Below are 16,565 nucleotides of genomic sequence, written 5' to 3'. Positions count from 1 at the left end.
TTCGAACCCGCAACCCTCGGACAGAAATACTGACGACATTAACAATGATAACGTCCAAACTGCTTTAATTAGAATTGGGAGATTTACAAACAAATACTTATATTGTGATGTAAGTGACATTTTAACTGAAGAAAAGTAACATGTAGTGGATAATTTCCTAAATAATTTCTTCCCTTACTTGGCATTAAACATTTTTTATCACGTTCGTATCATTGGTATGTAGTTAAAATGTCGTGTGACTTGTAACCAGAGAACGCAGTTGGTTTGGTTTTCTAGGCACCTTCTAGAATCTAGATAATGTGGTTTTAACACTTTACCACTGGTTGACTAGGAAGGGGGTAATAGCGCAGGAATGATTCTGGATAACTTCAAGTTTTCACGTGCTTTCTCTTTCAAACATACTGACGAGGACCTGTCTTTTTTCACACGGTTTAAAAACGTGACGTCACATTTTTCGTTTGACTGTCAGTTCCAAAGTACTTGACTCGTTTATATCAGTTATGTACTGCTTAAATAAACATGAGCTGTTGCAAAACGTTCCTTCATATTTTCATGTCATTTTATTTTTTTCCTGTCATATCTGGTATCAGCTATGAACTTGAAACTGAAACTCAGAATTTTTCTCTTTAATGACCCGGATATGAGGGATATAATTATGTTACTAGTAACTATACTAGCTGCTCGAATTCTTCTTAAAACTACTTCATGATTTCAGTTCAAGCATAAATATAAATATAAACAGCACAAACACACACACACGAAATACTAAATAAAGAAGGATACGAGCAAAAACAGCACGACTTCACAAACAAGTTCCCAAAGTGTTTTTTTAATAATTCAATATGGTAGAACGCTACTGTATTATCATTTCTGTTCGATTTCGTCAAATAAAAATTTATAGTTACAACAACTGAAAATAGAAATAGGTGTAACAAACGTGCGCTGACAAAAAATAAAAGAATTTCGCAATCATAACACGGTGAAAAATTAAAGTATGGAAGATATCTAACTATGAACAACTTTCACCATAAAGCGCAAAAAAAAGTGATGCAACGCCACCTCATGGACCTTTCTCTTAGTTCATAATAACAGGGCAATTAAAATGTTTACATTTTCATCAACGAGTATTTCTCCTCTACTTACGCGTTATGCTTACAAGAGCAAATATCCCATATAATTTAAGGGAAAATGGATTATTAACAAATAATTTCATTATTTTTTTTTCAACTGTTCAAAAATTTAATATGCATTGCATTTTTTACTGATCTAAGATACTGTAACTTAAATTGTGTTTTTCAGTTAAGTAACGGAATGTTCCAAAAGACTTTATTTCACTCCTTACGGAAATTATTATAAGATATAGGAGTGTAATATTCGTGGCTCTCAATCTTCGCCTGTTTATATCTATCTATGTAAATGTATTTTAGTATCGCGCATTTAAACATACATACACTGAAAAATTACATGTACATAACAATCTACAGGTGTAGCCTGTTATTAACACACATATATACATATACGCAAAACTTGTGTGATAGTTGTGTTTACTAAAATATGTTCTAAACCATATGTTTTACTTTTGGATGCATACGCATTTCTAGTTATACATTTCGTCACGTGCATGAATAACACACAGAAAGTAGTAATTAAAAAACGTTCTACAGATTGATGCACTAAGTTAGTTTAAAAATAAAACAGTCGCGGGTTTATTAATATACCTTGTGCATTGTTTTCATTGATGTAGAAGATAATATAGATAAATATATTTGACAACCAATATAAAAGGTTCCTCTTTTTTAAAAAGAAAATTTCGAAGGCCTTCAGCAGGTGGCTGGAGAGGGAGAACCACCAGTTTTCACCCAAACCTTAGAAGATCTGGAAGTAATAGATGGCGCTTCTGTCACTTTAACTGTTCGCGTCAAAGGTTAGAAATGTTTTAAAGTTTTTCTTTTAAGAAAATATTGTAAACAGTTTAGAAACGCAGTGCTCTCATAGTATTTTTCACTTTTAAAATTTGCTCAAGTATGAAGAACTGTTACGCTAGAAAAATATGGCCATTTAAAAATATCTTTATAAGGGCGTTACTAATACGCTATTTAATGCATTGAAATTTGCTTGGTTAATAACAAACTCGACTTGTAAGTCATAAGCGTTGCATCTTAGCCAGTGAACTAATATTTGTTTTTTAATTTTTGCTTAATCTATTGCAAATTCCTGTTATTATAGATAAAACTTTTGTCTTTTGGGACACTATTATAGGCCTAATTTCGTTTTTCTTGGGGAGGTTAGTATTTATTTGTAAATTTATTTTAAATGATTCACAATTACTCGAAGTTTTGTTATCCAACTGTACAATACGAACATTTAAATCTATTTTGTTTAATCCAGTTACAATAATCTTCTCCCAAATTTAAATAACTTGGTTGTAAGATAAGTTGAGTACCTGTCTCCTCAGATACCTTACTGTTATCTAGATTTAAAATACTTAATATAGAAGCTTTCACTAAAGCTCTTCTTCAAACGCGCTATTTTATGTTCTAGGCACGCCTCCAATCGAAATTACCTGGGTTCATAATTATCAAGAAATCAAAAACTGCAGTGACTTCCGTTATGTTTCGTCACCAGATGGCATCACACACAACCTAGTCATTGCTGACATATTTCCCGAGGACGCTGGACTTTATACCTGCGAAGCATATAATGTTTATGGAGGAGATGAGACAAATTGTAAACTATCAGTTAAAGGTTAGATGCAAAATTTGCGTTCATCTTATAATTTCTATAACGTTTGTTTTCGCAATCATATTATTAGTATATATTTTTAAAAATAAATAATGTAAAATAATGAATCAAACGGCCTATTCAGTCAATGTAAGAAGTGTTTATATCTTATGGTAATTATAAAATATTGAACGTAAAAAGTATTCTTTTTCTTGAAATTTCGCGCAAAGTTACACAAGGGCTATTTGCGCTAACCATTCCTAACTTTTCAGTGTAAGACTAAAGGGAAGGTCATCACCACCCACCGCTAACTCTTGGGCTACTCTTACCAGCGAATAGTTGCATTGACCGTCACATTATAACACCCCTACGGCTGAAAGGGCGAGCATGTTTGATGCGACGGGGATTCAAACCTGCGACCCTCAGATTACGAATCGAATGCCTTAACCCACTTGGCCATGCCGGGCCTTCTTAAAAAGTAACGCCGCGAAAGGGCATTAGGGCTTCACTCTTCCATTATTTCGAGCCGTAGCACATGAATCGTTCTTTCGACATAAAGGCACCCCAGGAACAAATTATACAGGCAGAATTAAACGTGTTGGACTTGGACTCTAAAGCTTATAATCTACGAATCGCGTCCCATTGCCGAAAATCGTATACCGTAATTTGAGTCCGTGGGTGCACTATAAGAGAAGCAATCAAATTATACTATTCGAGTAGAATTACCGAAGAGTTGATGATGGATGGTGTTGACTAGCTGCACTTCCTCTAATTTATCAGTTGAAAATCAGGGAAGGCGTCGGCTTTATGTGTTTAGCTGTCGACTTTCGTGCTTAGTTCAGTCCTCATTCGCTATATGAAGGTGGTAAAAATTAAGGTGGCTGCCAAGTCTGAACCACTCGTCCACCTGTTTATCGATTTCAACGCGAACTTCTTTCATGTGTGGGGGGGAGGCCCACCTGAGGTTTTCTACCAGTTTTCATCGAAACTGGTTCAGCCAGTTACTCATAAAAACTTGTGACATTAGACAGACGGACAATACTTTGTACAGATAGGTGACTGAATTTTCCGTTGAAAGCAGACAATGTGGAAGAAACATGGGTTGAGATTATTCATATTCACCTAAACAATGTACCTGCGTTGGATCCAGAACTGATTAGTATGACCCTCGTTGGCACCCAATATTTATGCTGCAATTAGGTGAGTTGCGAAATATACTATACATTTACATGAAGACGGAAGAAAACGAACACAAATTAGAAATCGTTACTTTGAAGTTAATGGTCTGGTAAGTTGTGGTGACTTACAATTATAAAACATGGCACTAAACCACTTTTAACATTTAACGCTTTTTGAAACTACTGTTCTGATTCCTATGGATATATCACGCTTACATACTTTTCCAGGAAACTTCAGGTTGATCCTGTTCTGAAATAAACTGTGTTTCTAAGGGTCTTGGCCAGGTGGTTAAGGCATTCGACTCGTAATCTGAGAGTCGCGAGTTCGAATCTCCGTCACACCAAACATACTCGTCCTTTCAGCCGTGGGGGCGTTATAATGTGACGGTCAATCCGTTACTCGTTTGTAAAAGAGTAGCCCAAGAGTTGGCGGTGGGTGGTGACGACTAGCTGCCTTCCCTCTTTTCCTACACTGCTAAATCAGGGACGGCTAGCACAGATAGCCCTCGTGTATCTTTGCGCGAAATTCAAAACCTAGAAGTCTTGGTTTATATTTTTGTTTATGGAAGTCTTAAGACTGTTATTTTGTTTTCTGTTTTATAAGTTTTTTTTAAAGAAGAAACCATGTGAGTGTAAGCTCAATTTCTTCATGCGAATAATAAGTACATTTTGTATGTGTGTGTGTGATACATTCAGGAATTAGATTATTCAAGCCTCTAAAGTAAAATATTCAAATATTACCATTATTCAAATAATAACTTGTTGAAGTTGCGTCATCAGATTTGAATTGTACGAGTTTTCTCTAAAGAATGTTATATATAAAGCACACCTGGGTCGTAAGACTTTTTTTTTTCTTCGCCTGCTTTACAAAGGTTGAGGTTAACAACTGCTATTTGAATAACATACGTCAAGGGTCAGATCTTGAGTGATTAATCAAGTTAAGTAACAAATACACAGGTCACACGTAGTTAATTAAATAAGCAAGTCAAGCCACAGATGGTCAATTAAATAGCTGGGGTTATACCACACCTGTTTAATTAAATAACAAAGGTCAGACCACAAATAGTTAATTAAATAGCTAGAATCAGATTACAGATGAACTAATAAATTAATAAATTGTAAATATTTACAAGCAAAAGTCAAGAAAAGTATAAGTTTTTAACTCTGCTGTAGGTTTCGTTTTATAACTACTAAAAATCGGGTTTGATATTCGCAGGTAACACAGTACAGAGCCTGGGATGGCCAGGTGGTTAAGGCACTCGACTCGTAATCCGAGAGTCGCGGGTTCGAATCTTCGTCACACCAAACATACTCGCCCTTTCAGCCGTGGGGGCGTTATAATATGACGGTCAATCCCACTATTCGTTGGTAAAAGAGTAGCCCAAGAGTTGGCGGTGGGTGGTGATGACTAGCTGCCTTCTCCCTAGTCTTACAGTGCTAAATTAGGGACGGCTAGCGCAGATAGCCCTGGTGTAGCTTTGCGCGAAATTCAAAACAAACACAGCACAAGTTGCTATTTGTGTAGCTTTGCGCTTAGCAGTAAACAAACAATAATTTATCAACCACACTACATAAGCTATAAAGGTAAATATTAGCTCACACATGGTTAATGAAATAACACATTTTATCCTACACATGATTTATTAATTAAAACGGTTAGATCATACACAAGTAGTAAATTATGTATATTAAAGAAGTTACTTACATCTTTAAGTCAATATTTCTATACTTACGACAGCCACTTTGTAGGCTTAGTCTGCTTTATACGCTGCAAAATAAACATCATTTGGACGAAGCTTAAATATATTTTGTTTCTTTTTACACCTTCTCAGTTAGTTTTGATAGACCTACGTTAGAACGTAGAACAGTCGGTTCCCATAACTACTGAACTAAACATAAGCTTGTGCAGTTAAGGTTTCGTCTACTTATCTAATGCCCACCCACATTTTGAGGTTTTGTTCTATACATTCATGTGGTTACACATGCATATTTACAGTAATTTCTTTTTATTTCATTAACAGTTTTTGCTCAGAATGAACATAAAATGTGAGTTGTTGTTTTTTTTTAAATGTAAACCAGAAACATTTCTGAAGTAACGAAAACTGCATTTCCTAGCCATTTCGCATCGTTAAAGCAGCCAGTAGTAACTTCTGATGAAAGAAAGTTACCGATATATTTGGCCATAATCTTAACACGAACTCTTCCTTTTCAAATATTGAATACGATGTTACAGAACGAAAGACGTTGAACCAGCCAGGACCAGCCACGAAACCACTTTTAGTATGTGTATATTAGGCAATATTTATTTCGATCATAAGAATATTTTCAGTTTTTTTGTTTAAATTGAATTGCACGAGAGAGTGTTATAGTTAAGAAAACCCAAACCGTTTACTAGGCCTGACATAGCTTGGTGGTCAGGGCCCTCTACTCAAAACGCGTTATTCCTGGGGTCAAATTCCCGTCAACAAGCATGCTTGTCCTTTCAGCAGCGGACGCTTTACAATGTTACGGTCAACCCACGGTTTGTTGGAAAACAATAGACCTAGGAGTGGCGATCGGTAGTGTTTACTAGGTCTCTTCCCTCTGGTCTAATATCCCAAAATTAGCTTTCTGCGAAATATAAACAAACAAACAAACACACCTATGAGTTTGTTTAATAACCTAAATTGATTTATGTGTGTGGATAATATGACATTTCGTCCAATTCATTATTCGGTGTTATACAGCAAACAACTGTTTAATGATTATATACATGTCTCTGTGTTAGCAAATTCTCAACATATATACACAAACAAACTCTTCTATTAATACAGATTTTGGATAATTTAAGCACTCCACTGACTTTCAAATTACTCTGAGTGACTTTCTGTTGTTGAATTCGTGCCAGTTTTGTTTGTTTTTACTAGATAAAAGTGTAGTGTTGTCAAACTTTTTGGCCGCATTTGAGTTCAATAATGAACATTTTACTACGTGAGCAAAATTATTTCTTTATTTAAGAACACAGTTATTTAGTTTCGATCCAAATCTGTAACGCTTTTGAAGTGTGTACTGACGATCCAGTTTTGAAATTCCATAGGATTTTCTGTGTTTACCATTACTGTGTCAACACTACACATTTATTTTTATTATCACAGGACTCAGAAAATAAACACTGATTTATACCGCCTATGTTTGTTTTACCACATGGTTTTTTTGTCATTTGTAGGTCTTCAAACAAGGCATTCCAAAAGTTTACTGCCTACTTGCCAAGGAAGATTAATGTGCCACGTATGGCCTAAAACGGATAACTTTTTTATTTGTTTATTGTTTTTTTTTTACAGAACGTTTTACTGAAAATGGACACGCCTCCCATCAGGAATGTGCTTTTGGACACGCCTCCCATCAGGAACGTGCTTTCTGTTTACCAGAACTTTCAACTGAGTTATATAACAAGACCACTAACGGCGTCAGGTCTCCTCGAATCTCCACACCGGTGAGTCAGTTTTCAAATACGCGTATCTGACGTAAATGTGGCACAGCTTATGTGGGTTGTGCTCGCGTATGAAACATCTAAGTTATGAGCATTACGTCATAATATTTGAACTCCAGATGCCAAATAACAGAGATTTATTGTGATCACATCCTACATTAGACCTGGCCTATACGAATACTTTAATATAGGCTAATGAGTTTTTCATTTCTATTTTTTTTTTCTTTCTGTGACGTAAAACAGCCAAATCTTATCCTGGTCGAATACATTATTTGATCTTAATGTTCTTTCATTACTTTATATTTTTTGTAGTTTGTGTAATCTATAAGTTAGGCCGTTAAATAAACAGTAAAAATGCATTGTATTAGATTTCAGAAAACCAGATATATCAAAACCTTAAAATCAAGCTTACAAACTCGTGATACATAACGTGTTAGTATATTGGTTGACAACTTTTTCATCTTTATTTCTTTCAAGTAGGTTTAGTGATTAAATTTCTGGTCTGCAAATCAGAAGGTCCTAGGTTCGAACCGCGATTCCGTTGAACATTATTTGTAATTTCATGTGTGTGTGCTCTTATAAAAGTGATAGCAAGCTCCATTATTCGGGCACCGATGCTGAATGAAGCCTTTGTGGCGGCAGATTTTGTTGACTAACTGCCCTTCTGTGACCGGTATTTCAAAATTAGAAATAGCTATACTTGCATCCTAGGTGTCGCTAAATTCTTTATTTAGCTGAAGTGCACGTAAAGTCCGTTCAGGTAGAAAATATCAATATTTTTTTGCCGACTACATTCTTGGAGCATGTACGTACAAATCCACAGGTTTAATACAGCGAATTGTCGTGTCAGTGATGAGTGAAGAACAGTACAAACACATGCTGATAAGCCTTACGAAACCGAACACACCAAAAACCTAATACACTTGACCGCTAACCAAACAGTAAAAACACATGCTGTTAGACCTCACGAAATTAAATGCACCAAAAAACCTATTAAGCTATGCCGTTAACAAAGAGTAAAAATACATTCTATTAGATTTCAGGAAACCGGATACATCTAGACCTGAAAATCGGATGTTAATCGAGCAGTAAAGCCAGATGCTGTTAGATCTCACGAAAGAAAAACACACCAAGAACCCACAAAAATTAGTCACTCATTGAGCATTAAGAAAACAACACACACATAATGTTGCAACTCATTGAACCAAACACGTCAAGACTAAGATAAAACGTGATTGTTCTAATGTGAGAACTACAATCACAGGTAGACCCTATTCGTAGCTCCTTAAACGAAACAGATCAGAAACAGACAAATTGTAGTTGTTGTTAGAAGCTCACGAAACGGTATGTACTTGGAACAGAAACATGTTAAATATTGTCTGTCAATAGATCTATAACTTGTTATAGAGCCTGCGAATCAACCAAGTGAAACCTACGAGTCATGAGAGCAGTAAACCATACGCTAAGTTATGACATGGATAAGTAACAGTTAACCGAGCATTAAAAACAGGTTCTGTTACAGTTGTGAAACGTAAAAGACCATAAACAAAGAACACGTGATAGTTATCCGAGCAGAAGAAAGATGTTCTGCCAGAAATTCTGAGACGTAAGAAACCATGACAATTTGACAGTTACCAGAACTGTAAAAACACATTATGTTGGAACGGCATGACATTTTGTTAGCACTAAAACCTAGTTCTTCTAATGTTAATAACTTTTCGTTTGTCAGAACTGTTAAGAACATATTACCAAATGACTGAACACCATTTTAGACATATTCCAATATCACCCTGTGAGAAAGGTAAAAAGAATTACTAAAAAACGCCAAACTCTATGCTAAGATGAATAAATGTACAAACTTAACTACATTAAAATTTCGCTTTCAAATTATTGTCGTAATTATTATTATATCGTCAACATTTTTAATTTCCTCTATCTTACCTTGAATTTGATTTGAACCGTTTATTTAAGTTCCCCGCTGGTAGAGCGGTAAGTCTACGGATTTACAACGCTAAAATGAGGGGTTCGATTCGCCTCGGTAGACCCAACAGATGGCCTGATGTGGCTTTGCTATAATAAAACACACACATTTACGATTATCTTTTGTAGAGTTTCATGTTTACTAACAAGATGTTTTTCTCTTTTTTCCATCTGGTAAACTATTAGCTGCTAACTTGCATTGTGTCTACTTTACAATAATACTTCGTTATTAAAAAATCTTACTCGCACAGTGTTAAAAAAACAACAACAACGGATCTTAACAAACCTTTCCGAATATAAAGCCCCAACCAGTAGCACAGCGGAATGTCTGCGAAATTACAACGTTAGAATCCGGGTTGCGGTACTCGTGGTGACAGAGCACAGATAGCCCTTTGTGTAGCTTTGTGCTTAATTATAAGCAAATAACCGAATATAGAATTCATACTTGAAAAGGAAACTGCGTGAATGATCCATTACAATATGAGTGTAATCAGTATAGATTACTTGTATACTTATAAGTGAGTTCGAATTCTTTACTTAATGTGAAAATCTTTGATAGAATGGGCATTGTGGTTCTATATATACAAAATTCTGCTGCGTTTTTATCTCGGAATATGATTTGTTTGTTTGTTTGTTTTGGAATTTCGCACAAAGCTACTCGAGGGCTATCTGTGCTAGCCGTCCCTAATTTAGCAGTGTAAGACTAGAGGGAAGGCAGCTAGTCATCACCACCCACCGCCAACTCTTGGGCTACTCTTTTACCAACGAATAGTGGGATTGATCGTAACATTATACGCCCCCACGGCTGGGAGGGCGAGCATGTATAGCGCGACCCTCGGATTACGAGTCGCACGCCTTACGCGCTTGGCCATGCCAGACCCCTCGGAATATGAGCAAACATTTAACGGTATAACAGACCGTACAGATAGATCTATCAATTTAATTTTATATACGACTTTACAATTAAGTACGCTCGTTATTGTGTGTAAATAGAAACAATGGGTGAGTTTACAATCTTTTATGACCGAAGTTAACAATAAATGACTTTTAACATGATACAACAGATATGAAGATGACTTTTAACATGACACGACAGATATTAAGATGACTTTTAGCATGATACAAGCGATATATTAAGATGAATTTTAGCATCATACAAGAGATATATTAAGATGAATTTTAGCATGATATAATAGATATTAAAATGACTTTTAACATGACAAAACAGATATTAAGATAATTTTTAGCATGATACAATAGATATTAAGATGAATTTTAACATGATACAACAGATATTAAGATCCATTGCATCATTTTAGTAATCGTACATCAGTGATAGAAATGTCCGAAGGGAAAGAGACACGAAAGAAGCGACGAATGGTTTAAACAAAGTTTTTATAAATACATTCCGTATGTGTGTGTGTTTCTTCTAAGTGAATTGTAAATAACAATCGTCACTGATTTAGATATTCAATGCCCGAAGTTTGTAAAGATTAAAAATAGTAATAACCAGAACAAGATTGCCTCTACAAATTCTATCCGGAAAAACAAACAAACCCGTTTGCTATCCAATTTTGTATTGTCACTGGGTTTTGAAATGAAAGGTTCTTGGTTCGGGCAAGAATATAACTCTGAGAATGTTCAGCACTTATAGCCATAAGGAGTAGAACAGTAACAGCCAATCTAATTATTGTGTTAGAGAATCAGGTAAACACTCGTTGTTTTAGTGTTACCGACCCACTGCACGTCTGATCGTTTTAAATTGGGGAAGGATATAACTGGCCGTTAGGCCTCAGACCTTTTACCTTTAGCCCATAAGACGTCCATCAGATTAAAAGCACAACTTCTAGATTCTTAATAACATGCTACTAACTATACATGTGTGTGAATAGTTTAATAATTGTTGTCATGTTTAACTGCTTGTTTGATCACATAACTATTTAGCTGATTTTTATTATTACTAGATGCTGATTAGTCACTAGTTTATACCTTACGCTGCAGATCTTCAGCTATCGTATTCGGAGAGTTTCTGAGAAGGACTGTGTTGTTTTTCTTTTGGTGGCAGGTGCCGGAATTCGGTTCCGGATTTTCTTGACAGTAAGGCTAGTGTGCTATCTCACCTGCCGAAGTTCTCGCCCATTAGGAATTTAATCAACTATGTTTTCAAGAGGTTTTGCTGACACCGATATTAACTTAACTGAGTATGTTATCAATTAGAAGTAGAAAGAAGAATTTTTTTGTCTGTTTTCTTCTCGTGTGTGGTGTATATTTCATTATTTTTGTATTATTCTATTATATTGTATGGTCTTTTACTTCTGGTATAATGGTTAAAGACAAAGCGATATTGCAGAATAATGTATATCAATTTTGCTTTTCTTTGTCATTTTTCTACATTTTATTGGAGTCCTCTCGTAACCTGCGGGTCGCGGATTCGAATTCCCATCATAACAGCCGTGGAGACGTTATAGAGTGATGGCCAATCCCACTATTCATTGGTAAAAGAGTAACCTAAGAGTTGGTGGTGGGTGGTGATGACTAGTTGCCTTCCCTCTAATCTTACACTGCTAAATTAGGAACGGCTAGCGCAGATAGCTCTCGTGAAGCTTTGCGCGAAATTCAAAATAAATAAAATAGTTATTGGAGTCCTCATTCGAAAAGTGTGTTTTAAACGTTGTTTTCGGTTCTTTACGTTATTTGGTGTATACTAACTGTAATCGTATTGTGTTATGCCTCCTGAATACAGTAGTGATTTCACGCTGTTCACATCCCATCTGTTTGTTGTTAAACATTTTTGACATGAGAAAATTTACTTTTCATTTATTCTTGTTCTTTATATTGTTTAACAAACGTTCAAAGTATCCATTGTCAAAGATGATTAAATATTAGTGGAATCTTCACTTTTACAAATCGTGTTCAATCTGAAAATCAAGCATTTCATGGTCGAGGTGGTTTGGTTACGTGCTTGTATCTATGGGTCTCCTCTAAGCTCCTGTGATATACAAGTTGTGTTCTGTTTTTGTAACAATCACTTGTTATATTTTGTTTTTAACGTGAATTGATTCAGAGGACGCTGTATCTCCAGGTGGTTCATGAATTCTGGAATCTTGTCTGGGCCTTTAGCCATTTTACAAATGTATCCTCAACATATCTGACCCAAATTCTGAGTTTTAAAGAGGATGTTGTTATCTTCGAAATGTCCCATGTAAATGTTATTGGTAATGAGTTCATTAACTCTTCACTAGGCTCCCCTTCCCCTATGGCACAGGGCTATGTCTGCAAACTCACGCTGCTAGATACCCGTGATAGGCAGAGTACAGGTAGTCCATTGTGTAGTTTTGTGCTTAGTTCCAAACAAATCAAACCAAATATTCACTAGGCACAGTATAACTAATGACTTGTGTACATTTTTAAAAACTCACATTTCAAATTTACTAGTGTTTTAACCATCAAACTACCATATGAAACTAAACTTTTGAAATTTATTTTACAGCACAAAAGTTACTCATAAAATATAATAAAAAAATTACTCTGAAGGTTAGAAAAGTGCTAAAATAAGGCATAATTCAGAGATCCTGTAAGTAAGAAATTTGTAAATTATGACAGTTCTCTAACTTATAACAAACATATCAAACATTCTCAGATATAGTGGAAACAAATAAAACATTTTTATAAACAGTGAAAAGAAATCAAATATTTTCAAAAGTAGAGAAAACAAATCAAACATCCTCAGGAATTATGAAAATGTATTAAGCATTCTCAGGATTAGTAAAACTAATCAAGAATTCTCAGGAATAGTGAAAACAAATGTAACTCAACAACCCTAAAATAATCTATAATCATACGGGGGGCACTTAAACATACTTTGTTTGAATGGTTGTATGAATTTTGAAGTACATAGTTATTGTTTTTTATTTCTTAATGTAGGTCGTCGTTGTTACATGAGAAAAAGTACATTAAATATTTGTAGTTCAAAATAACTTAGACATGAACAAATTTTGTCACTATAGTTTCTTTTAACACCCATATACATATATATATATTCGAGGAAAATGGCTGTTATACTTATTGTTTTTCTACATTTAACCAAAACTGTTATATATTATATATTTCTTTATTTATCAAAGCTCTATTTAATGGGGTATTTATTTATAAATCTACCTACAAAAGCCAATTCATTCTTAAAAATTGGGACAGGCAATGACTTATCGATTAGCATGTACATCTGTAAATTTAAGAATCCAAGATTTGATACATGTTGCCACTAAACATGCTTTATACTTTCAGCTGTAGATGTATTATAAAAGTGACAGTTAATTCCTTTATTAAGTTCAAAGAGAAGACCAAAGTCCCTGTAACTGTGGGTTTTAATGCTTGACTTTCCTTCCTTTGGTCAATGGTTGAAAATTAGAAACGACAATAACTGAACCATAGAGATATCTGACTTGTTCACTCAGGTTAAAAGTTCCAATTTTTAAGAGTGTTTTAGAATATTTTCAGGTACTGGGGTATGATTTCATGTTATCAGCCTAGTTTGACTTGTTATAGCTAATGCTGCTTGAGTCTCTAATTCCAGTTGGTCATAATATTGGTGTTCCTAATCCACCTAGAATGAGATAATATGTCTGTAACACTGACATTAGTTGATGTCCTTTATTGTCTTCCATTAATGAAACTGAGAACTTAACACAGCACCTGTCTGTCTGTAGGTCTCAGTTGAATGTGGCATTAGTTCATTGTGAGCTGATATATTTCACATTACAATAATTTACACTATTTGTTCATTTAAAAAGTAGGAGTTAGTGCTTTATGAAAATATTAAAGTATCTTCTGGTTAGCTGTAATAAAGAAACCTCAATTTAAGAGGTTGTCTACAAGAGTGTCACAAAAAGTAGTTCCAAATAAAAAAGTCAGGCAATGTGGAGCACCAAATAACCAATGGTATATTGTTTATCATGCCTATTCACACCCATAGAATAATAATATTCTTACTCTTTCACATAGTGCCAATGAAATTCTGAAATAGTTTTGATAGTTTTTCTTTATAATATTCCATGAAATCTGAAGCCTAGATAATCATGTAACATTAAGATTATTGTACGATTGTTATTTATTTTAGTTCTATGCAGAACAGAAATAATGTTCGTAAACCTTTAAATAATTTATCTTATAAGAGGAAAGAAGTTAACGACGCTGGTGAAAGACCACAGTCTGTTACCACCCTTCAATGTAAGGAACCTCCAAGACGAAATGATTCGAAAGCTTTAATAAAAACGGCTGTGTACAGGACAGAGAGTGGACGAATCAGGTTGGAAAATGTTTCTTTAATTGAGCTTACACATGTGTATGTATATATATATGTATGTTTTTGTAAATATAAATATATTTGTAGCACGAAAGAGGGATATTTAAATATTAGTTAATTACGTCACAAAAATCTTTAACTACAGTTTTAATCTTGGATGAATTAATGTTTAATCTTAAAGTATAAATTAAAATAATTAAATGTAAATAAACTGAAACTTAATAAATTATAATAGATACGCAGTAAGAAAGAACAAAACTGACTATTCAACGTAACTGAACTGATAAGCAATTATATGCGGCTTTGATATAAGAAAAAAATCCACATATAAGCAATTAAGTGATTTGTATAATTCACTACATTATAAAAGCGCTCATCGTAAAATGTTTAAAGATATAGTATTAAAAAAAAACTAGTGGTTCTGTTTATTCATGTTTCATGACAAAAATACGTAACACTACACCTTTTTTTTTTCAAAAGCAGGATTTCAGTCTTGAAATCTCGTTTTTCTTTGAGTGAAATTAAAAATAATCGGAATTCGGAAATCTAACTCGTGTAGAAACACACGCAAACATATTTTAACAAAGTGCTGTTCATAAAACTACACTAGATGCATTGATATCTCTTAGCGTGTCTAATGTGTTACGTAACGAGCTACAGAATTTATCGTAAAATGTCTAGAATGTCAACCGCTCGGAACTTCTTAAACTATGACGTCATTCGTTTTCTAATGAAGTATCAATTGGAATTTATCAGTTTATCACGCGATCAAGGAAGATTCTTAAGTTTTTATTCTTATGTTGTAATATGTAATATTAGAATTAAAGACATTGTTTTTTGTTTCTTTTCGGGGTGGTGGAAATCATTAAGACTTGTGACGACGTATCAGACGATACGGTTCACAAGAAACTTTGTACTGTTTTCCTCCAGTCGCCATGTTTGTCTTAACGAACTATTCATTTCAAAATATGGCATCAGAAGTCTGATGTATTTCTTTTTTTTTTAAAATCGAATTCACTGTAAAATATAACTTATTTGCGAACAAACTATACTAGTTCTTGAAGTGATGTCATTGTTTGCACATACGCAAGCACTTACTGATCATGCACAGTTAAGTTAAAAAAAGACACAGAGTTAACGGAGACTCGTTAGAAATACGTGTGATTCCTAAAAACAAGTAATACCATATAAATTGTCATAAATTATCTTTATGACAAAACGAGAACTAGAAACCCCCTGGAGAGTGAAATAACAATGTGAAAGCTTAACATACAATTATAGCATCAAATTATTTTGTTACTGAAATGGTCTTTTTCAAAATCAAAATGAATTCAATAAATTACATAGTTTAAACATGAGTAATCTACAGTAATGCTTATTGTTAGTTTGTGGAAAGTTGGATCTAACTGGCGTTTGCTTACAAAACGGTGAATACCAAGTTAAGCAGTGAGAGGTCAATAAATGTAAATTTCTTGAGACTGTTTCTAAATATATAATAATTCTAATTGTTATCAGATAATTAATGGTCCATGAACATTTCATATTTTAATATTTACAGGCAACGTCCTCCAGTGGAAACAAATGGAAACTTTGAAGCAGAACAGGAAACAGAATGCTTCCCTCCGACAGTGAACAGATCCGGCAGGTCAAAAATGACTGCTTTTCCACGACTAACTCCTGCACAAATTCTAAAGGGGCCCCAAAGTGTAGCAGTACTTGTTGGGGACACAATTACATTAAGGGCTCATTTTGTTGGCTCGCCACCCCCTTCTGTTACATGGATAAAAGGGGTAATGTTTTTTTTTACTACGATAACTATTTTTTTTATAATAAATAACATTTTTTGTCATTTAAGAAGTTCCTTTAATTTTTACCAGATCAAAAAAGTTGTATATTTATAAAAGACATGGATGTT

General features: G+C 34.4%; 1 protein-coding gene across 8 annotated transcripts in view; it reads left to right on the top strand.

The window, feature by feature from the left end:
• The window catches only part of LOC143226396 (twitchin-like), a 217,123-nt gene that overhangs the window by 185,372 nt on the left and 15,186 nt on the right, over positions 1 to 16,565 (top strand). For all 8 annotated transcript variants that reach the window (XM_076457312.1, XM_076457313.1, XM_076457311.1 and 5 more), the window contains exons 8-12: positions 1,805 to 1,924; positions 2,542 to 2,745; positions 7,220 to 7,371; positions 14,520 to 14,653; positions 16,209 to 16,440. In XM_076457312.1, coding sequence (XP_076313427.1) covers positions 1,805 to 1,924; positions 2,542 to 2,745; positions 7,220 to 7,371; positions 14,520 to 14,653; positions 16,209 to 16,440 — 842 coding nt within the window. The remainder of the gene's footprint in view (positions 1 to 1,804; positions 1,925 to 2,541; positions 2,746 to 7,219; positions 7,372 to 14,519; positions 14,654 to 16,208; positions 16,441 to 16,565) is intronic.

Source organism: Tachypleus tridentatus, chromosome 9, assembly GCF_004210375.1.
Source record: "Tachypleus tridentatus isolate NWPU-2018 chromosome 9, ASM421037v1, whole genome shotgun sequence".
Classification (NCBI taxonomy): Eukaryota; Metazoa; Arthropoda; class Merostomata; order Xiphosura; family Limulidae; genus Tachypleus; species Tachypleus tridentatus.
Note: the sequence above shows the minus strand (reverse complement) of the source record. Positions and strands in the feature narration are given on the sequence as shown.